Genomic DNA, 24,203 nt, shown 5'->3' with positions numbered 1-24,203 from the left:
CCAGTTAACTGGCTGCTCCAAGGCGGGCGCCCACTTCGCGGTGCGGCTGTCTGAGGCGGTGGTGTCCCGGCGCCTGCGGCCATGGCGACGGTGCGGGAGAAGGCGGCGGCGCTGAACCTGTCGGCTTTCCAGAGTCCGGCGCAGAAGCCTCCCGGTAGGTGCCGAGGACCCGGTCCGGAAACGGTGGGGGCTAAGGGGCGGGCGGGGGACGCAGGCTGCGGTTCTCGCCCGGGCGGCGACCCGGCCGGCTTACAGCCAGATCTGCAGCGGCCTCCGCGAGCCCCCGCACTGCTGTGGCTCTTTGGACCCGCGTCCGCGCGGGTGGGCTGACGCGCCGGAGCCTGCTGTCCTCGCAGCCAGCTTTCTCCTAAGTTCCCCAGACTTGAACTTCGCCGCGCGCGAGTCTGTGCGCCCGCTGCCTGCTGGGCATTCTCAGGAGGTCTCCAAACGGGCTCCGCATCGTTACTGGTGACCGTCCGAGCCACACACCGTGGCTCCACGGTGTAGCCAGGGGCCGAATGCCTCTCTTGCCCGCTTTCTTCCCCAGACTTCCTGGGAGGGTGGTGAGACGTTTCTGTTAATATAAGTTTAAGTTCTACCGGCAGGAACTTGGCATAAAAGGCATTTATTAGTTACACTTTCCGGAGAAGCAGTATTAAAATGAACAGAAGTTTTTGATTTTCAGTGGTTGCTTGAGATTAGGGGAGACAGTGAATTTTGCCAGCTTAGTCCTGTCTTAGGGGGCAGGTTACTTAGGATGTTAGTAAGCTACATGTTGGTTTCTTTAAATGTCCAAACAGTTGAACGGAATCGGATGATCAGTTAAAATTCCTGATATGTTAAAATTCCGATTCTAGCATACCCTACATCTCAGTAGATAGAGTTAAGGCGTCCAGATAACACTTGGCTTTCTTGTTTTCCTTTTAGAAAAGTTACACTCCGCCCCCGCCTCTTTCTATAGCTTACTATGTGGGATGCTTATAGGATAAGCATAAGTTCCCTTATTATTAAGTCTTTCATTTGTGAAAAAGCAAACCATTGAACTTGTGAGTCCTCCCTCAAGGTGACAGTGGTCAGTGGATCGACGTGGGTAAAATTGGATACATCTTAGTGGCCCTGATTTTGTTTTTTACTTACAATTGGAAATGCTCCTTTTAATTTTCAAAATGCTAATGAAAAATTGTGATAGACAACCTTTGTACTTTTCTAAGAACTATCTTAATATTGATCTTACTCTCCAATTGAAAGGATTCAAATACCCATATGATGGGTACATTCAGATTTTCTCGTGTTTACAGTGTGAAGAGAATAGGAATACTTCATTGTTTAAGAGTATAACATCAAACAATATTGGAAACAGTCTTGAGAAATCTTTAGGCTTACTTTCTGAGTGAAATTCCCCAATTGTACATGATTAAAAGCCTTGTCTTCTCTAACAGCTGAAATCCCAATTCTGAGCTTTGGTCATTAGTGAACAGGTTCTTACGATAAGGGAATATGTATTCAACATTAAATAGATGACTCTCAGAGGAAAGAGTTGAAATGTTGGTTATCGAATTTGAACCCAAGGAAAGAACCACTGTCTCCTGCACACCAGGTGCAGTGGGCTGAGAAGGGCCGGCTGCCTTTTCTCGTCTGTTTTGCTTGCTGCAGTTGGACCCCTACCTGTTAGCCCACGTTAATCCCCCTCCCACTCTTCAGGAGCCTTGTCAGTCCTCTCGAGCGCCGTAATGGGAGCCTGTGGTTCTTGGTTCCTTGCCATTGTCTTTCTGTATGCTGTGGCAAGCAGCTTTGTATGTTTCTCTACCTATTAATAATTCTTCCATAGTTTAAAGGGGCTGTAACAACCAGGGATCTGATTTATGTAGAAGAAATAAAGTCTGTATGCTAACTTTTAGTAAATCCTTTGAAGATATTTGTTTTTTAATATAGACAAGAAAGTGGTATGTTATCCTGTTATCCGTTTCTTAACTGTAACCTAATTCTTTGAATTCACCTGGTATCACTTTTCCAGGGAGCTCAAGTACTTCCCATATGCTGTCTCATTAATCTGTATGAATTAAAGCAAGGGCCAGTGCCTACTTTTGTTGCTAGTTTTCTAAACATATTTTAAAATTGTTCTTTATTTATTTTACATAGCTTACCTGCAGCCTTCTTTTCAGAGGCAGTGTCAGTCTTCAGTGTGATACCTCTAATGCTGTGTAAGAGGAAGACAAACTTTGGGCTAACCAAAAGCAATATGCAGTAAAAGTGTTGCAATATTGATATTGGTGTATAGGAAGTTTTCCCCACTCAGTCGCAGCTGCCTAGTTTAACACCCAAAGCCCAGTTCTCTACATTTATCTATTTTCATGAGATTTTGGTTAATGTCCAACAAACGTAATTTTCCTTTGTCTTAGTTCTGTGAGTAATGTTTTAAAGCTCTTTTGAAAAATAAAAGTAATTCTTAAATACAATTCTCCCAATCCTAAGTGATTTCGGATTTTATATACTTATCTTCTGATGCAGAGTTAAATCTTCTGGTATGAGTCACATTTGTCTTCTCATCTGCTAGTGATCTTTGATTGACTGCTGTTCAGAGCTTGACATCATCACCCAGGTGATAGGAATGGGTAAAGGGTAAATGAAGGTGGAGACTGTGTCCCCTTAGTTCAGAGAAAGGAAGAGGAAGAAAGAGATCCTCCTTATTTTTCACTTTTTAAATGAATTTACAAATTTTTAGAATAGATCTAGATTTACATAAAGTCATGAAGTTGGTGCATGGAGTTCCCATATACCCTTCACTCAGATTCCCTTTATTGACATCTTACATTAGGGCTTCCCTGGTAGCGCAATGGTAAAGAATCCGCCTGCCAGACAGGTAGATGAAAGTTCAGTCCCTGGGTGAGCAAGATCGCCTGGAGGAGGAAATGGCAACCTAGTCCAGCTATTCTTGCCTGGAGAATCCCATGGACAGAGGAGGCTGACGGGCTACAGTCCATGGGGTCGCAAAGAGTGGGACATGACTGAACACGGGCGTGCTGACTACTAACAAACTGTTTTGCTAGTACAGTACATTTGTCACAGTTAGTGAACTGGTATTGATATCCATACTTTTACTCAGCTTTTCTTAGTTTTTGCTGAATATCCTTTTTCTGTTCCAGGGTCCCATCCAGGGTATTATGATACTTTACTGTAAATCCACATCTCCTTTGGCTTTTCTAGACTGAGACAGTCTCCTCTTTCATTTCTATGCATCTGTTAATTGCTGGATATGTGCCAGCCACTTTACATATGTCTCAGATGACCCTCACAATAACTGAGAGAAGTGGAATTAGCTATGTTTTGCGCCAGAAAAGTTAGGCGGCTTGCCCACGATTGCATTATTAGTAATGATAGAGCGGAGAATAGAACCCAGTTCTCTGGGTCTCTAAAACCCAAGCTGTTGTCTTTCTCTATTCACAGAACCCAGCATTAGGCCTGCTGCATTAATGCAACTTTCCATGTCTAAACAGTATTCACTTAACCCAGGGTTTCTGAGCTTCAGCGTTGTTGACATTTTCTTTGTTGTTGTGGAGGCTCGCCTGTCACTGTATGATGTTAAGCTGTGTCCCTGGCCCCTCTACCCACTAAACATCAGTAGCACCTCCCCCTCCTCGGCATATAGCAGCCAAAAATGGCTCCAGACACTGCCAAATGTCCAGGGCAGGGGGTAAAATCACTCACTAGGAACCGCTGTGTTAACCCTTCTTTAAAATATTTTAATAGTTGGCAATAATCTGCAACTAACAAGTATTGAATAATTTGAACCTTTGTGAAATATAAGGAAATTTGAAAGAAATGGGCTTCCCTAGTAGCTCAGGAGATGTGGGTTCCATCCCTGGGTCAGGAAGATTCCCTGGAGAAGGAAATGGCAACCCACTCCAGTAATCCTGCCTGAGAAATCCAATGGACAGAGGAAGGGTCTCAAAAGAGCTGGACATGACTCAGTGACTAAACGACAACAAGGCACTAGCTCACTGTTTCTTCAAGTTTTTATGCAAAATATGCCGAACATAAGCTGTCTGAATTCTTTTGTGTGTGTGTTGGGGGAGAGGGGGCAGTTTAATGCTCAAAAATGAAAATAAAATTGTTACATACTAATTTTGAAGTAACATGTTTTAGTAACATTGTGTGTATATTTACCTTACATTGGGGTCGAGTATTGGGATCCAGTTTTATAATATCTGTTGATCTTCTAAGGAGTTAATTTATTTGAAATGATTACAGAATTGTTTTCACCCTTATATTGGTTCTCATAGCAGGGCCGTAGTTAAAACTGACTATACAGATCATGACTGATACTCATTACCTGCTTGTGATGTACGAGTAAATGTAATTTCTTGACCTGTCTGCCTTATAACTTGATTTTTAGGGAATTATTACTATAATAGCTTGATTATTAGCATGCATTTTTAAAAAGTAAAGATGATTATTAGTGTTATTACAGATACATGTCAGTTCAATATTAGAAGTTTAACTTTTTGTGGCTGGTAAACTTTTTTGGGTAGATTTCAAATACATGAAAAGGATCGATCTTTGCTTTTGAAAAATAGCTCTTGTTTTCAAGCAGATAACGATGAACCTGCTTGAAAACTGAATGTTAACTAGCCTAGACTTATGTAGTGCTGAAGAGCATGTGTAGTATGTTCTAGACCTAGTTTCAAACAATTTCTGAGCCTCTTGATAGCTTCTCAAAGCTTTTTATCTGACAGATCAAATTTGTTCCCGTGCTTCGCTTCTTATATTTTGTTTGATTTAAGTGTCCATATCTAAATGGAGAGTGATCTGTTTTAGTCTCTAAAATCCTCTAAATCAGCTTAGACCTGAAACCTACCATAAAAATAGTGTTTCACTCTTGTATCAGTAAATGAAGGAACCACATTATAAAAGTTAGGTCTCTTATTCAGAGTTGTCGCAGCTGTTCTCTATAGACTTTGATCATTAGGTTATGATGTCTTTACAACATGCTTAACCAAATGGTAAACGAAGAAGCATCATTGTAGATAGTGGTGAATTTTAAAAAACTGTCCAGCTCATATGCAAGTGAAGTCTGAGGATAAGCTGAAACTTAAATTCTGATGGCTAGACTTAAAAGCATTCATTTTATACTTCTGGTCTCTTAAATCCTGTTTAGAAGTCTCAGTAATTCTTCTTACTGGGCCATGGTCAGTGATCCCAATGTTCATTTCAGCTCTTGGATGATGATAAATACGAAGTTTCAAACCAGTATGTGGGGGATTTGTGTTCAACTAGTGAAGTCAGCATTAGAAAAACAGGTTATCCTAGTGTGGGTTTTGGCACATTTACTCCTCAAGTCCAGGGTATATTATGTTTTTATGTTTTAAAGTATCTGTATGAACATGAGCTAGTTTGGGTCTGTGGGTGGTGATGCTTGAGGGGAAATATCCCTGGATGCAATGGTTGCAAATTAATGGTCAGTGAGAACAGAAAGGACCTGAAAGGGCTGAATTGTATTATGCCTGGAGGACTCTGGAAACATTGTATGGCTCACAGGTGCCTACTACCCTGCTCTAACCTGTTCTTTAATCTTTTATACTGTGTTATCCAACCTGCAAGACTTCCTGATTTCCCATATTTAAACAGCAAGTTAATATGGGGAAATACATTCTGTATATCCTAATTCCCCTGTGAAGATTAGCCATTTTCACGCCGTTGAGGCTCTCACCCCCATCAGTTGTCTTACTGATCTCAAATTAATAAGTGAGTCAGCTTTATTCCTTAGGATTTGTATGTTTCCTTATAGCTCAACTATTGTTATATATGTTTCATCTTTAATATTATTACTAGCCCAGAAGTCTGTTTTGTTGGTACTTAATAGGCACTCTGAGCTCTGCAAGTTTAAACCTTGCTTATTTTCCTTTCCTATGTACTGTGGATAGTATATCATAGAATTTATGATATCTATCTTTATTTTAGGATTAATGACTATAAGTGTTTCTAAATAGCTTGGTTAAGGATTTACAAATCTTAAAGTTGTTTTTTGTTTATTTTATCTCATAGACTCACTTAAAAGTCTTTCAGTTAATCCAAGTCTTCAGTGAAAGTTTAATGCTAAAACTATCTGGTGACTTACTTTTAGTATATTTATATTTACATATTAGGAAATGCTAATATATATTTAGTAGCATAAAACTGAAGATAAGTTTAATTCACTGAGCCTCAATTTCTTAAAAATAAGATTATTAATAACTATTTCAGAGAAGTTTATTAGGATTAAATGAGAGAAGGCAGAACTTGTTATATTGTAAGTCCTCAGATGTTAGCTAGTGTTAATATATTGAAGATTTGAAAAAAGACTAACAAGCAAATATTAAGTTCATTTAAATCTCAGCTATAGTCTCTGGTATATTAGGAAGTTAAGAATTAGTGAAAAAGTGAAAGTGAAGTCACTCAGTTGTGTCTGACTCTTTGTGACCCCATGGACTGTATGTAGCCTTCCAGGCTCCTCTGTCCATGGGATTTTCCAGGCAAGAACACTGGAATGGGTTGCCATTTCCTTCTCCAGGAGATCTTCCCAACCCAGGGATTGAACCCAGGTCTCCCACATTGTAGGCAGACGCTTTACCCTCATAGCCACCAGGGAAGTTAAGAATATTAAGTGCTAATCCTCCTTTTATGTAGTCATAGTGACTGAAAACAGTACAGCCACTACTAGTCCTGGATACCAGGGAAATGACCTGGACGCATTTTGAGATTCCATCCAGTGTGTGATTCTGGCTCCACTCAGTAGATACTAACTGTAGTGCAGGCGTGCATGTTAAGTCACTTCAGTCATCTCCAACTCTTTGCAACGCTATGGGCTGCAGCCCGTCAGGCTCCTCTGTCCATGGGGATTCTCTAAGCAAGAATACTGGAGTGGGTTGCAGTGCTCTCCTCCAGGGGATCTTCCCCACCCAGGAATTGAACTCACGTCTCTTACGTCTCCTGCATTGGCAGGTGGGTTCTTTACCACTAGCACCACCTGGGAAGCCCAACTAATTGCAGTACCAGTAGTAAATTTAGTTTCAACTTGATTTACTTAGTTGAATCTCCCTAATTCACCTCTTAAAGCTACTCACATATTTGGGAAATTGGCATCAGTTACTTCCTTCTTTGTTTAGTAATGCATTATGAAGTATCTGGAATTTTAAAATATTTTGATAGTTAAAAACAATCTTGCTGATAATTTAAACTAATATCATAATAATGGGTAGACAGTAAAATTGAGAGTGAAAAAGTGAAAGGTGCTCAGTTGTGTCCCATTCTTTGCAACCCCATGGACTGTATAGTCCATGGAATTCTCCAGGTCAGAATACTGGAGTGGATAGCCTTTCCCTCTTCAGGGGATCTTCCCAACCCAGGGATCGAACCAGGGTCTCCTGCATTGCAGGCAGATTCTTTACCAGCTGAACCACCAGGGAACCCCATAGTAAAATTACGCATATACTTTTGGTATTAAAAATAATACAAACAAATAGTAAAGGGTTGTTTGTGTTTGTGTGTATCTCTTAGTAATTTTTATGATCAGTCAGTCAGTCAGTTCAGTCACTCAGTCGTGTCTGACTCTTTGTAACCCCATGGACTGCAGCACGTCAGACCTCCCTGTCCATCACCAACTCCTGGAGCTTACTCAAACTCAAGTTCATTGAATCAGTTGCCATCCAACCATCTCATCCTCTGTCGTCCCCTTCTCCTCCCGCCTTCAATCTTTCCTAGCATCAGGGTTTTTTCAAATGAATCCGCTCTTTCCATCAGGTGGCCAAAGTATTGGAGTTTCAGCTTCAATATCAGTCCTTCCAATGAACACCCAGGACTGATCTCCTTTAGGATGGACTGGTTGGATCTCCTTGCAGTCCAAGGGACTCTCAAGAGTCCTCTCTAATACCACAGTTCAAAAGCATCAATTCTTTGGCACTCAGCTTTCTTTATAGTCCAACTCTCACATCCATACATGACTACTGGAAAAACCATAGCCTTGACTAGACGGACCTTTGTTGGCAAAGTAACGTCTTTGCTTTTTAATAATGCTGTCTAGGTTGGTCATAACTTTTCTTCCAAGGAGTAAGCGTCTTTTAATTTCATGGCGCAGTCACCATCTTCAGTAATTTTGGAGCCCCCAAAAATAAAGTCTGCCACTGTTTCTCCCATCTATTTGCCATGAAGTGAGGGGACCAGATGCCATGATCTTTGTTTTCTGAATGTTGAGCTTTAAGCCAACTTTCTCACTCTCTTCTTTTGCTTTCATCAAGATGCTCTTTGATGAAACAGTATGAAACATGAACAGTATGAAAGGGCAAAGAGATAGGACACTGAAAGATGAATTCCTCAGGTTGGTAAGTGCCTAATATGCTACTGGAGATCAGTGGAGAAATAACTCCAGAAAGAATGAAGAGACAGAGCCAAAGCAAAACACCCAGTTGTGGATGTGACTGGTGATGGAAGCAAGGTCTGATGCTGTAAGGAGCAATATTGCATAGGAACCTGGAATGTTAGGTCCATGAATCAAGGCAAATTGGAAGTGGTCACACAGGAGATGGCAAGAATGAACGTCAACATTTTAGGAATTAGTGAATAAAAATGGACTGAAATGGGTGAATTTAACTCAGATGACAATTAATATCTACTACTGTGGGCAAGAATCCCTTAGAAGTAATGGAGTAGACATCATAGTCAGCAAGAGAGTCTGAAATGCAGTACTTGGGTGCAATCTCAAAAATGATAGAATGATCTTTGTTCGTTTCCAAGGCAAAACATTCAATATCATGGTAATCCAAGTCTATGCCCCAACCAGTAATGCTGAAGAAGCTGAAGTTGAACAGTTCTATGAAGATCTACAAGACCTTCTAGAACTAACACCTCAAAAAGATGTCCTTTTCATTATAGGGGACTGGAATGCAAAAGTAGGAAGTCAAGAAACACCTGGAATAACAGGCAACTTTGGCTGTTGGAGTACAGAATGAAGCAGGGCAAAGGTTAATGGAGTTTTGCCAAGAGAACACACTGGTCATAGCAAACACTCTCTTCCAACAACACAAGAGAAGACTCTACACATGGACATCACTAGATGGTCAACACTGAAATCAGATTGATTATATTCTTTGCAGCCAAAGATGGAGAAGCTCTATACAGTCAGCAAAAACAAGACCAAAACTGACTGTGGCTCAGATCATGAACTCCTTATTGCCAAATTCAGACTTAAGTTGAAGAAAGTAGGGAAAACCACTAGACCATTCAGATATGACCTAAATCAAATCCCTTACGATTATACAGTAGAAGTGAGAAATAGATTTAAGAGACTCAGTCTGATAGAGTGCTTGATGAACTATGGACAGAGGTTCGTGACATTGTACAGGAGACAGGGATCACGACCATCCCTAGGAAAAAAGAAAAAGAAATGCAAAAAGGCAAAATGGTTGTCTGAGGAGGCCTTACAAATAGCTGTGAAAAGAAGAGAAGCAAAAAAAAAAAAAAAGAGAAAAGGAACGATATACCCATTTGAACGCAGAGTTCCAAAGAATAGCAAGGAGAGATAAGAAAGCCTTCCTCAGTGATCCATGCAAAGAAATAGAGGAAAACAATAGAATTGGAAAGACTAGAGATCTCTTCAAGAAAATTAGAGATACCAAGGGAAAATTTCATGCAAAGATGGGCTTGATAAAGGACAGAATTGGTATGGATCTAACAGAAGCAGAAGATATTAAGAAAAGGTAGTAAGAATGTACAGAAGAACTGTACAAAAAAAGATCTTCACGACCCAGATAATCACGATGATGTGATCACTCACCTAGAGCCAGACATCCTGGAATGTGAAGTCAAGTGGGTCTTAGAAAGCATCACTGCGAAAAAGCTAGTGGAGGTGATGGAATTCCAGTTGAGCTATTTCAAATCCTAAAAGATGATGCTGTGAAAGTGCTGCACCCAATATGCCAGCCATTTTGGAAAACTCAGCAGTGGCCACAGGACTGGAAAAGGTCAGTTTTCATTACAATCCCTAAGAAAGGCAATCCCAAAGAATGCTCAAACTACCGCACAATTGCACTCATCTCACAAACTAGTAAAGTAATGATCAAAATTCTCCAAGCCAGGCTTCAGCAATACGTGAACCGTGAACTTCCAGATGTTCAAACTGGTTTTAGAAAAGGCAGAGGAACCAGAGATCAAATTGCCAACATCCACTGGATCATCGAAAAAGCAAGAGAGTTCCAGAAAAATGTCTTATTTCTGCTTTATTGACTATGCCAAAGCCTTTGACTGTGTGGATCACAATAAACTGTGGAAAATTCTGAAAGAAATGGGAATACCAGACCACCTGACCTGCCTCTTGAGAAATCTGTATGCAGGTCAGGAAGCAACAGTTAGAACTGGACATGGAACAACAGACTGGTTCCAAATAGGAAAGGAGTACATCAAGTCTGTATTTTTATGGTAGATACAAAATTATACTAAAAATGAATACACTATGGTTCACTGCAGTCCGTATATTTATTTCTACACAAAAGATTAATTTCCAATGACCCACTTAAAATTTATGACTTGTGCATTGAGTTGAGGTTTTTTCCCCAGCCTTACCACAGAGCTTATGGGATTTTAGTTTCCCAGTCAGGGATGGAAACCAGGCCCCCCACAGTGGAAGCATGGAGTCCCAACCCCTCGACTGCCAAGGGAATTCCCAGGTGGAGTTTTTTTTTTTTTTTCCCCAGGTGGAGTTTTAATGTGCCTTAGAAACTTATCTTTGCTTTCACTCTTACACATTCTATCTGAAAAAGGAAGGAAGGTTGTTTCAAGTAAGAGTTTCTTTAATTATAATTACCCTTATTCCTTACTATTGTACTGTTGCATTATTGTTTTTCTTTTTTAGACTGCCTTAAGGGAATAAGTTGGTTTAAAGCTCAACATTCAGAAAACTAAGATCATGGCATCTGGTCCCATCACTTCATGGGAAATAGATGGGGAAACAGTGTCAGACTTTATTTGTTTTGAGCTCCAAATTCACTGCAGATGGTGATTGTAGCCATGAAATTAAAAGACGCTTACTCCTTGGAAGGAAAGTTATGACCAACCTAGATAGCATATTAAAAAGCAGAGACATTACTTTGCCAGCAAAGGTCCGTCTAGTCAAGGCTATGGTTTTTCCACTGGTCACGTATGGATGTGAGAGTTGGACTGTGAAGAAAGCTGAGTGCCGAAGAATTGATGCTTTTGAACTGTGGTGTTGGAGAAGACTCTTGAGAATCCCTTGAACTGCAAGGAGATCCAACCAGTCCATCCTAAAGGAGATCAGTCCTGGGTGTTCATTGGAAAGACTGATGCTGAAGCTGAAGCTCCAGTACTTTGGCCACCTCATGCGAAGAGTTGACTCACTGGAAAAGACCCTGATGGTGGGAGGGATTGGGGGCAGGAGGAGAAGGGGACGACAGAGGATGAGAGTCGACATCACCGACTCGATGGGTATGGGTTTGAGTAAGCTCCGGGAGTTGGTGATGGACAGGGAGGCCTGGCGTGCTGTGATTCATAGGGTCACAAAGAGTCAGACACAGCTGAGCAACTGAAATGAACTGAACTGAACTAAGGGAAATAAGGCTTCCTTGGTAGCTCAGACAGTTAAGAGTCTACCTGTAATGCAGGAGACCTGAGTTCGATCCCTGGGTTGGGAGGATTCCCTGGAGGAGGGCATGGCAACCTACTTCAGTATTCTTGCCTGGAGAATCCCATGGACAGAGAGCCTTGTGGGCTATGGTCCATGGGGTTGCAAAGAGTCAGACATGACTGAAGCGACTTAGCATGCTCGCACAAGGGAAATAATCAGCTTTTGATTTCTTTGCCAAATATCTTGAAAATAAAGGAAGTTGTATACTTAACAAAAATGAGGGCTTAAAAACTAGAACACTGAATATTCAGAGGGTCATTCAAATAACACATGAAAAGGTATACTGTGTTTCCATAAAAAGAAAGAGCAAGCCAGCTAGCCAGCAAGCTGATGATTAGCTAGATTTAATTCCATTAGCTTGCTAAAACTTAAGGTCCATTTTCTTTTCATTATTTCCTTTTTTTTTTCTTTGTAGCTATGTCAAATATCAATTTATTAAAGTAAGGGAAAATACAAATCTTTAAAAGCATGTTTTCTTTCTTTTCTATTTGGCTAAAATCTTACTTTATTTCTGTGCTTCTCCTATCCTGCAATAGTCTCTAAGCTCCTGTTGAGCAGGAACCAAACTGTTAATTTACAAAGCACTTAATTCATGAGCATGCATAATAAGAAGCTTTTAAAAATTAGTTTATTCCAACAAGCATTATGTGTGAATGTATATCTATAACTATACGTCTGTCTGTCTAGCTATCTATCTAATGAATGCTTTGAAATCATATAGACCCTGAACCAAATCCTAGCACCACCATTACAATATAATGTTCAGAAGTTGTACTTATCCTCTGTGAATCTATTTTCCATTTCTCAAATACGACGATGTCTGCTTCATAGAGTTGCTAAGATTAGATCATTTATGTAAGGCATTTAATAGAGTTCCTTAATTGGTAACTATCCCAAAGTCCTATTGGATTTGCACTGCTCACCCCTGTTTTCACTGTTTTCTCATCTCACCTCTGTTGTTCTTTTCCTCGGTCATCTGAGTAGGTTGTGGTGGCCTCTGTCCTGTTCTCATAGCAGAGCACTACCCTCCTCCTCAAGGCCTTTGCTCTTTGTGTTTTCTCAGCTTTCCGCTCAGATAACTGCACAGCTTGCCCCCTGATTTTACTCAGGCTTCTGCTAAGGGATCACCTTGTCAGAGAGGTCTTTCCTGACCTCCCATCTAAAATAGCGTTCTCTCTCTTACCTGGCTTTACTTACCTTCTTGGCACTGATCTAACATACACGTGTTGTGTATATCTTCCCACAAAGTGTGTTTAAGTCCTTAAGAACAGGGACTTTATTTTGCCCATTCTTGTATCCTAACACATAGAACAGTGTTTAGCATATAGTAGGCACTAAATTTTTAATTAATTGCTACTAATAATTTCATATTTCAATAACAAGCTGCCCTTATAATTGTTCCTTATTAATAACTTTGGAGAGTGCTACTTTTTACTCAAGGCTTGCTTAGACCTTGTTACAAATGAGCGAGGTGAGTCTCTGATTTTTCCTATTTCAGGTTTCAGTGTAGCCCAGAAGCCATTTGGAGCCACATATGTTTGGAGCAGCATTATAAACACTCTTCAAACACAGGTGGAAGTGAAAAGACGAAGGCATCATTTAAAAAGACACAATGGCTGCTTTGTTGGTTCAGAAGCTGTGGATGTCATTTTTTCTCACCTAATGCAGAATAAATATTTTGGCGATGTAGATATTCCTCGGGCCAAAGTGGTAAGAGTTTGTCAGGCACTTATGGACTACAAAGTATTTGAAGCAGTTCCAACCAAAGTCTTCGGAAAAGACAAAAAACCCACATTTGAAGATAGTAGTTGCAGCCTTTATAGATTCACGACGATACCTAACCAAGACAGTCAATTAGGGAAAGAAAACAAATTATGTTCACCTTCCAGGTGAGTATATATTAGATTTTCATTTAATATTGGCAGGAAGAGGCACCTTGTTAGCACAATCAGTCTCAGGATATTGGCAGGGGGGATGTTTACAGGATTTTGTCTACTTTTTAGTGAGATGCTGACTATCTTTTACTTTAAATAGTAAATTAGGCTAAAATCTGGGTCTGCAGGTAAATTTGATAAAGTAGAGTGAACTTTTATTTGATATCTCCTAGAATTCTTATTTGTTCATATATTTAGCAGAAATCATAAACAAATTTTTATTTTCCTGCTTCAAGTTACAACTGTAGTATAAAGAATATTAGAGAGTTTATACGCAAAGTGGTATGAGAACAGGAGAGGTGAAGACAAACAGGTGGGTTGTCACTAGAATCCAGAAAATAGCAGATTTGAAATACGAAAGGAGCCAGAATGCAGAAAATTTCATAGGACATTTTAGGGAGTTTGCATGTGATTACACAGATGTCAGGGAGGCCATAGAAAGACTCAAAGTATGATGAGATTGACCTTCAGAAAGGTCATCTTGGCAGCTATATGGACAGCCTAATGGGGAGAGCTCGGTAGGAATCTATTGCAATACTGTGATCTACAGATGAGGAGGAAGTAGGCAGCAGTGGTGGAGAAGGAGGAACCATTTAAAGGGAGACAGAACTGTAGAACCCAGTGACAGAAATGGATATAGGTCATAAGTGCATAGTTAACATAGTTGTTTGTCATAAAATAAAACTTTTCCCTTTTATTCCCCTTAGCTAGATGGTGAGGAGGTGACCGTGTAATTGAAGCTCTTAAAGTTCAGCTCTGACCCAAAGTCAGACATATAGTGTATTGACTTTGAAATGTTTTTTAATTCTATGTGTAAAACATGATAAAACTTACTTCTCTGTATACGAAGGAAGTAGGAGGACAGGTAGGGCATGGTACTTTCCAAATGTAGATCCCCATGCTTTATCTGAAACCTTTGGAACAGATGCTTATAGAAATTTGGAACTTTGGAGATTTTAGAAAGCTAATAATATACATATATCATTTACTAGATGACACACCTAGACACAGGAGACATGGGTTCAATATCTGAGTCAGGAAGATCCCCTGGAGTAGGAAGTGGCAACCCACTCCAGTATTCTTGCCTGGAGAATTCCATAGACAGAAAAGCCTGGCAGACTACAGTCCATGGGCTCGCTCAGACAGCTGAGCATGCATGCAGATAGCACTCCTAGGGGGATCTGGGACAGCATCTGGTAGTCAAACACATTAATATTTCTGCAGTGGAAGCATTCATATTAACTGGGATAGATATAAAGGCTATGATAATATTAGAACAGGTTTTGTCACTGTATGAATTCTGAATAGACAACTTTGAATTTTTCAAAGCTTTTTGGGTTTCAGAATTATGCATAGGGGATTGTAGATCCGTATTTGATGAGCACTGTCTACCAGAGAAGGCCCTGGAAATAGAGATCACTAATAAAAACAATAAGCATAATTAAGTTTGACTATGTCTGATTGTGTTTTAAAATTGGAGACACAATTTTAGTCATTGAATCACTTTAAGTGCTCAAAGGAGAATTTATTTAGAGTGTATATCCAGGCTTGAGAAAGAAGGTGGCATGTCTTATATTTTATTCTCCTCTTAGAATTTGCATTTGTTATGCTTTTGCTCTGAAATACATAAACTGTCTAGAAACTCTTAGTTCTCAAATGCAAAAATATTTATTTGGGCTTACTAATAAAAATTTATGAAATTCATTTTAGGTATGCAGATGCATTATTTAAGTCCTCTGATATGAGATCCGCAAGTTTAGAGGATCTGTGGGAAAACCTGAGTTTAAAGCCTGCCAACTCTCCTCATGTAAATATCTCTGCAACCTTGTCTCCACATGGTAAGCTAAAGATGATACAGGAAGGAATAGAAGACTAACTTCAAATAAAGTTATTTAAATTTTTTCAGTCTTAACCTTTATTAGAATTTAGATATTCAGAGCACAAAGAAAGAGCACACTGTGTATTAAAGCTGTTTATATTAAGTTTTAACAGAGGTCTATTATCTTTAACAAATAGATCAGTGTTGCAATTCTGAACACTGACTTTTGTCCTATCAGCTGGCAGAGGTTCAAATCTGAAATGTTTTGCATGCAGATTTTAAAAAAATTTTATTTAAAATCTGCTCTCAGCTCTAGCTTTCCCTAAGATTTTATTAGAGTCACTAAAAATTTTAAAATTACTTCAAAACATTAACAGGATTCTTATGTTCTTCTTTGTCTATGGCTGTGGAATGTGATTTTAATGACAGATTTCCACCTTCCCTCCCCCATCCCAGTTGTGGAAACCCTGAGTGGAATAATCTGCAGCCAATAGTTTCAGACCAGTTTTCAGACTGAATGAATCATTCTTTCTTCCACAGTCCTTATTAACATGTTATATGACTTGATCTCTTATCAAGCCATATTGCTTTTTACAGTACAAGAATGAAAAGAATTCCTGTTGTCCAAAGTCTATTCTCCTACACTTTAAAACAAATCTTGAATTGTTGTTCCTTTGTTATAAGAAATCACTTCATAAAACTGACTTTCTCTTTTGTTTTCTTTTTCCACAAATTTATTAACTTAGACCTGCCTAGGCAGATACTGTGGTGAGCCTGTAGTAACTATTAATTGTTAACTTTTCCCCTTGTCATTTTCCCTGTGCAGTTATTAATGAAGTATGGCAAGAAGAAACAATAGGGCGACTGCTCCAGCTTATAGACCTTCCTCTCCTTGACTCCCTCCTCAAACGGCAAGAGATGATACCTAAAGTTACTCAACCTAAGAGGCAGCCTGACTTGGTCAACAACAGGAACTATCTGGATCGAGGGATTCTCAAGGCTTACAGTGATTCTCAGTATGTGGAAATACCTGTAATAATTTTGAGTGTAGGAAGATAATTAGTTTTAAGATAATCTTTTGAATTCTTCTGTCCATACAATCAGATATGCTTTGTCAGTTGATATTATCATTATTGGGAAAAATGAAGAACAAAATTACTTTGGTCAAAATTGATGAGATTTAAATGTCATTATTTTTCATATTCATTTTTTTCAACATATATCTTACTTGCATATCAAATGAAGAAAATGATTATGCTCCACTTTCTTTGTTAAAATATAGGTCTGTCTAGTCTCTTAGAGCTGTCTGGTCTTACATTTCTAGTACTTCACCAGTTCTACATTCTAATGAATTATTAATATAGTTGAATGTCAAAAGGTAGCTTAAAACCTTATGTGAAAAAAATAATCCCAACATAAGAATTTAAATACATTAATACAATTTAAATTAATAGGTGAAGGAATTTTATAATTACCTTACATTTTAAGTACAGAATCAGAAATTGACCTTAAAGATCATCTGTCTACATCTTAAGATGAAGCTGATGACCACAGGCCACAGGAGGTGACCTGACCTGGGTGGTGGCAGACTTAGTTGTCCTGAGTCCACAGCGGTGGAGGATATGATTTTTTTTAAAACTATTTGTTGTTGTTGTTCAGTTGATAAGTTGTGTCTGACTCTTTGCGACCCTGTAGGCTGCAGCATGCCAGGCTCCCCTATCTTTCACTGTCTCCTGGCGTTTGCTCAGATGCGTGTCCATTGAGTCAGTGATGCTATCTAACCATCTCATCCTCTGCTGCCCCCTTCTCCTTTTGCCTTCCATCTCTCCCAGCTTCAGGGTTTTTTCCAGTGAGTCAGCTCTTCACATCAGGTGGCCAAAATATTGGAGCTTCAGCATCAGTCTTTGCAATGAATATTCAGGGTTGATTTCCTTTAGGATTGACTGGTTGGATCTCCTTGCAGTCCAAGGGACCCTCAAGAGTCTTCTCCAGCAGCACAGTTCGAAAGTATCAGTTTGGTGCTCAACCTTCTTTATGGTCAAGTTCTCACATTCATACATGACTGCTGGAAAAACCATAGCTTTGACTATACGGACCTTTTATTGGCAAAGTGCTGTCTCTGCTTTTTAATACACTGTCTAGATTTGTCATAGCTTTTCTTCCAAGAAGCAAGTATCTTTTAATTTCATGGCTGTAGTCACTGTCTGCAGTGATTTTGGAGCCCAAGAAAATAAAATCCGTCACTGTTTCAATTTTTTCCCCATCTATTTGCCACGAAGTGATGGGACTGGATGCCATGATCTTAGTTTTTTAAATGTTGTGTAAGCCAGGTTTTTCACTCTCCTCTTTCACCCTCATTAAGAGGCTCTTTAGTTCCTCTTCCCTTTCTTCCATTAGAGTGCTAGCATCTGCCTATCTGAGGTTGCTGATATTTCTCCCAGCAGTCTCGATTCCAGCTTGCGATTCATCTAGGCCAGCATTTTGCATGATGTACTCTGCATGTGAGTTAAATAAGTAGGGTGACAATACACCACCTTGTCATACTCCTTTCCCAATTTTGAATTAGTCAGTTGTTCCATGTTCAGTTCTGTTGCTTCTTGACGCACATGCAGTTTTCCCAGGAGACAGGTAAGGTGGTCTGGTACTCCCATCTCTTTTAGAATTTCCCACAGTTTGTTGTGATCCACACAGTCAAAGGCTTTAGCGTAGTCAATGAAGCAGATGTTTTTCTGTAATTCCCTAGCTTTCTCCAGGATCCACTGAATGTTGGCAATTTGATCTTTGGTTCCTCTGCCTTTTCTAAACCCAGATTGTATATTCTGGAAGTTCTTGGTTCATGTACTGCTGAAGCCTGTATTAACAAGTTGAATATTAAAAGTTAGTTATTCTATTTCTTAAGATGTAGCAATTTTCTTAAGTTACCCGACTGGGATTTTATTAGAAATGGCTAATTAACATTTAATTATTTTGAAACCCTAACTTGCCTTCCTCTCTTCTCTTCTAGCCAGACTTAGAGATGATAGGTCATACCCAGAGCTTATATCAGAAAAATGCTGGTTTAGAAATCAGATCTGGGATCTAGTCCTGCCTGGGACTCTGAGCTAGTAACTTAGAGTTTCTGGACCTCCATAGTAAATTTAAGGAGTAGAATTTGAATTCTGATGTCCTTTTCAGGCTTGTATTATAGTAGATAGCTTCTGTTTTTGCTTTAAAAAAGAGTGAAGGCCTACTAAAATCAACTTTTTATCTGTGATACATGACCAGCTATTTTACAAGCTGTAAAGAATTATACATATCTTTGGCTTTGCAGGTGGCTCAGTGGTAAAGAATCCGCCTGCCACACAGGAGACATGGGTTTCATTCCCTGGTCAGGAAGATTCCCTGGAGCAGGAAATGGCAACCCATTCCAGTATTCTTGCCTGGAAAATCCCATGAAACCCTGGCGGGGTACAGTCCATGGGGTCACAAACAGTCAAACATGGCTTACAGCAAATAGCAGCAGGAAAGGTGTATAGAGATTCATCTTAGTAGGAAACCTGAAACCAGCTAGTAAATCAGGTACAGGTTTATTGGTTATCTTTTGCTTTTTAATTCTTTTCTCTCATAGGGAAGATGAGTGGCTCTCTTCAGCAATTGACTGCTTGGAATACCTTCCAGACCAGATGGTGGTAGACATAAGCAGAAACTTTCCTGAGCAACCAGATAGAATAGACTTAGTGAAAGAACTTCTGTTTGATGCCATTAGCAAATATTATAGTAGTAGGGAACCTCTGTTAAATCACTTATCTGATGTTCATAATGGAATCGCAGAACTCCTAGGTAAGTAAGATGTTACTGAATACTAGAATTTCTCTTTGGACAGAACAGGATAAAGTCTCTTGTCCCAAAATTAACCAAAATGGTCTACTTCAAGCTGGGAGTGGATCTAGACTAATTCATGGAAAGTATTTTTCCAAAACTTCCAGGGTTCATTTGGAAAGCAGCTTTACTGAGCTCTGAAGTCATGCAGGGACTTCTGGTTGCTACAGGTGAATGCTGCTCTCATTCACTGGAAACTTAATAAGCATAGAGTAGCAGTTTTCTTTTTCAGAAAGTGTTACCAGCACTCACCATTCTCCATTCATGCTCTTCACAATGGCAGACACTCTGTTTTTTCCCTATACCAGTGAGGCAGACCGTTCCACGTGGTTTGTTGAAAACAAATTGCAGATTTCAAAGAATCCTATTTTTCTCAAAGTTGGCTATATCAGTACTGTATACATAGTATACCCTTGAAATGTTGTGAATTACTGGAAAATGTGGGCTGAGAATTTATTTACAAAGCCACATTAGATTTAACATGCTAAGATTTGTGAATGAGAAGGACTTAGGACTTGCCAATTTGAGTATAGGCTTTCTTTATGGTATTGGTCATTCATTGTAATTCCTAGTCTCTTTGTTTTGCTGTTGAACATAATTTTGGATAAGTTTACTGATTAGCTTAAGTTTTAGCTTGACTTTTGTTCCCTTTGATATAGTTGTGTTTGGTCAAAATTAAAGCATTTTTTTCCTTTTGGCAAAAGTGAATGGGAAGACTGAAATAGCATTAGAAGCTACTCAGCTCTTTCTAAAGCTTTTGGATTCCCAAAATAGAGAAGAATTTAGAAGACTGCTGTATTTCATGGCTGTTGCAGCACATCCTTCTGAATTTAAATTACAGCAAGAAGTAAGTCTTTTGTCTAAATGTTAATTGTATTCAGTATCTGTAATACTTACAGGACATTATTCCATTATCAGCATCAAGCATGCAGAAATGGATAGTAACCATTAATATTTAACATTGATTTTTATATTACATTTATTCTTATAAATAAATTCTATTGGGTATATGTTCTTTTACAGAGTGACAACCGAATGGTTGTGAAAAGAATATTCTCAAAAGCTATTGTTCACAATAAAAATTTATCCAAAGGCAAGACTGATCTTCTGGTACTCTTTTTAATGGATCATCAAAAGGATGTTTTTAAGGTAAAACTCTGAAAGTAAAGTTGAGCTTTATGTAATAGATCACTAAATTAAATGTGTAATGTTCCATGTGCCGCCTTCTTCTTCTTCTTCTTTTTTTTTTTTTTTTTTTTAAGATTCCTGGAACTCTACATAAAATTGTCAGTGTTAAGCTCATGGACATTCAGAAGGGAAGAGATCCAAACAGAGACACAGGTAATCTGAGAAATACTCCTTCCATGTCTCACAAGGATAAGTAGTTGCATTTTAGTTTCAGCTAGATTCTAACCCATCTTCTCAGAGCTATTCAGACTTAGCAGAGAGCCTTTTTATGTCAGAAAAGCAACCTGACAGGGTTAGAAAGTCAGCAGTGCTTAGCACCTTTACATGCATTTTATAAAGTGGGGGGAAAAAAAAAATATATATATATATATAAGTGTAAAAGTGTTTTTTTTCTTGTTAAATCTGAGGACTAGATTAATTAACTGAACTTTTTACTTTTAAACTTTAAGGATACATTTATTGCCAGAGAATTGATCGAAGTGATTATTCTGACCGTACAAGGAAGACAACCAAGGATGAACTATTGAATTTACTAAAAAATATTGATGAGGATTCAAAACTTTCCACCAAAGAGAAGAAAAAATTGTTAGGCCAATTCTATAAGTGTCACCCAGACGTCTTTATTGAGTATTTTGGGGACTGAGTTTCCAGTGTCTGTATATAACTTGTGTATTTTAAGAATAAATTATGTATCCTAAAGATTCAATCATATTGTAATATTAGATGTTCCTCTAAGTATGAAACTGTACGTAATAAAACATTTTTTGTATAACCTTTCGTGAAACTGAGTATTAGATGGTGTATTGCTGTTAAGTATTGGCCTCTCTCAGGAGAGTTGATTTATAATTATTGTGCACAATATTTTATAGAACATCCTAGGAATTTAAATGATGGGACATCATTAAACAGTATTAAACAGTAAGAAAGTCTGTTACAAGTTAATAGGAGTGTGGTTTGTACCTTGAAAGGTGTATTTCTTGAAGATACAAGATAGAAATTTAGGCTATGCTAAAGTGAATTTGTCAGTTACCATAAATTGTAGACAAGTCAGAAATTGAACTGTCCCAGTGCTTTTGACAACTTCAGCATCTTTTAAAGCTTATTGTGGATAATTTCAATCATACATAAATATGGGGAGAATAGAATAATGAGCCCTTCATGTATTCATCATCCAGTTTCAACAGTTGTCAACTCATGGCCAGTCTTGTTTACTCTATTCTGGGCTCCCACCTCAGCATATTTCATACATCTTATCACTTCATCTATAAAATTTCAGAAAAAAAATAACAAAATTTCAGTATGTATGACTAGAAGATAAGGACATTAAAAACATAACCCCAGTATCATTATTACACACACACACAAAGTCACAATTCCTTAATATCTTCAAAAATGCAGTCAGTGTTCACATTTTCTGATCTGTAATGACTGTGACATTCAAGTAGGGATCCAAACAGAGTTCATACATTGCAGTTGGTTAATGTGCTTCTTAAATCTTTATAGGTTTGTCTCTTTGTCTCTCCTCCCTTCTTCTTTTCTCTGTTATTCAGTAAACCTGGTCGGCTGTTCTTGAGTTTCCCACAATCTGGATTTAGCTGATTGCAAGCCTGTACTCTCCTGTAGCATATTCCTCTGTGTCCTTTATTCTTTGTAAATTAGTCATTAGAACTAACGTCTCAACAACTTTTTATTCAAGTTAATGATTATTTTGGAACAACTGCACTGTCACAGTATACTTGGTAAATAGACATGCACTATAATACTTGTAATTTGTATAATACAATTTTAAAGTATGCATTTTTACAATAATAAAACCAAAAGATTAAAATGAGACTGAATTTTAAATTCAGACTTTTAATGAGGGGTAGGAAAACTAAAACGATGTACCAATATGCTAGCATGTCAATTTTTTGTCTTCAGAGATATAACTCATACTGGCTAGTCTTTAAAAAGGAAAAAGTTGAAGACTCATCTGTAGTATGTAATATAATTCTAATAGAGTAAGAATAGTTATGTCAGGTGGGTTCTTTTGTGATGCATATTTTGCTTGTTGCATAAGCAGGGAAGGAAGGCAGCTTTCCACAGTGAAGTGAAAGAGAAGACAGTTCATGATTTAAGTGTGAGGAAGTTTTTAGAAACAAACTACTGCAAGTGTGGTGAGACCATAGCTGACAGAGCAAGTGTGTGTACTTCCTGATTTGTAACCTTTATTTTGCACATAATGGAATAAACATCATTATTTGGCAACAAAACTAACACCTCTCCTTCAGGGGAAGGCACAACTTTCTAGTTATATTCATGGTCCTAGAAAAAAAAGCATTCTAATACAATGTTAATTTCATGGAAAATCTAGTAAAACCAGTTTACCTCAAACTTCATAAAGTTTTAAGAAAATTGGTCATATTTATGGGAAGCACTGTCAAGAGTTTTAAACTATAGGTCTGGTGCTCCCTGAATGCCCAGTAGCCCATGGCTAAGCCCTGATCTGAAGGGCTTCCCTAGTGACTCAGCTGGTAAGGAATCCGCCTGCAGTGTGGGAGACCTGGGTTCGATCCCTGGGTTGGGAAGATTCCCCCGGAGAAGGGAAAGGCTACCCACTCCTGTATTCTGGCCTGGAGAATTCCACGGATTGTATAGTCCATGGGGTCAGAAAGACTTGGACATGACTGAGCGACTTTCACTTTTAAGCCCTGATCCAGTCTACCCGGAGGCTAATGAGACGATGGAAAAAAATCAGCTTGGCTGATCAAGTTCTAAATAGAGAAATTACTTTATGAAGGAGCAGTGACTAAAAAAGAAGCTAGTGTGTAGTGTAGAGAGATGAGTGAAGCTGCATGCAGCAAGAAGCAGGAAGTGATTGTGAGAGAGCCTGTGTGTCCTGGGGAGATGATGGGATAGTACCACCCACCAGAGCGGCAGCCGAACTAGGTAACCTGGCAGTGAACTCTCTCTACCTTGAGGTGATGTGAGTTTCCAGTTCGTGTAGCCAAAAAGCAAACTGGAACATGTGTTAATGTTTTTTAATATTTAAAGGGAACAATTCAAAATATAGCAAAAGATGAGAAGCCATCCAAGTCAAATCAGTGGTGTTGCAGCATCTTCTCCACATGAGAAAATTGTTTATATTAATGAAGGAGGACATGGCAACCCACTCCAGTATTCGTGCCTGGAGAAGCCCACGGACAGAGGAGCCTGGCGGGCTACAGTCCACGGGGTCACAAAGAGTTGAACACGACTGAAGTTTGACTGAGGACACATGCACGAAATGCTTCAAGGAAGGTAGGGGACCTGGAGGTGGGGGACATCTTTAGGAAGGTGGTTTTAGCCTGGCTGCCTCTTAGAATCACCTGGGAAGCTTAAGAATTCTTGCCTGGTATCACCACCCATGGCATCCCTCTGTGTTTCAGATGATAGCTTTAGAAAACATCCATCCCACCCCCCAACCCCAGGAGATTCTAAGGTGAGGTCAGAGTTGGGAACAACTAATCTAGAGACTGTGGTATATTGCAAAGACTGATGCTGAAGCTCCAATACTTTGGCCACCTGATGCAAAGAGCTGACTCACTGGAAAAGACCCTGATGCTGGGGAAAATTGAAGGCAAAAGGAGGAGGAGTGGCAGAGAATGCGATGGTTATATAGCATTACTGACTAATGGACCTGAATTGAGCAAACTCTGGGAGATAGTGGAGGACAGAGAGGCCTGGCATGCTGCCGTCCAAGGGGTCATAAAGAGTA

At 39.1% G+C, this 24,203-nt stretch overlaps 1 protein-coding gene across 1 annotated transcript; it reads left to right on the top strand.

Annotated features, from left to right (window-relative positions):
* Window positions 1-22,229, top strand: DEPDC7 (DEP domain containing 7). The gene is made up of 9 exons (XM_065945286.1): window positions 1-154; window positions 13,167-13,557; window positions 15,313-15,440; window positions 16,248-16,437; window positions 19,029-19,240; window positions 19,984-20,126; window positions 20,303-20,428; window positions 20,542-20,620; window positions 20,917-22,229. The coding sequence occupies exons 1-9, from the start codon at window positions 82-84 to the stop codon at window positions 21,108-21,110; spliced, it is 1,536 nt and encodes a 511-aa protein (XP_065801358.1). The 5' UTR covers window positions 1-81; the 3' UTR covers window positions 21,111-22,229.
* Window positions 22,230-24,203: the final 1,974 nt, after the last annotated feature.

The sequence above is a fragment of the Muntiacus reevesi genome, chromosome 9, assembly GCF_963930625.1.
Source record: "Muntiacus reevesi chromosome 9, mMunRee1.1, whole genome shotgun sequence".
Classification (NCBI taxonomy): domain Eukaryota; kingdom Metazoa; phylum Chordata; class Mammalia; order Artiodactyla; family Cervidae; genus Muntiacus; species Muntiacus reevesi.
The sequence above is the reverse complement of the archived record's forward strand: the minus strand, read 5'-3'. Positions and strand labels throughout refer to the sequence as shown.

Coding starts and splice junctions, on each gene's coding strand:
- DEPDC7 (XM_065945286.1), top strand. CDS start 82: ATGGCGACGGTGCGGGAGAAGGCGGCGGCGCTGAACCTGTCGGCTTTC. Junction 13,558..15,312: donor AAATTATGTTCACCTTCCAG/GTGAGTATATAT, acceptor AATTCATTTTAG/GTATGCAGATGCATTATTTA. Junction 20,127..20,302: donor AATTTAAATTACAGCAAGAA/GTAAGTCTTTTG, acceptor GTTCTTTTACAG/AGTGACAACCGAATGGTTGT.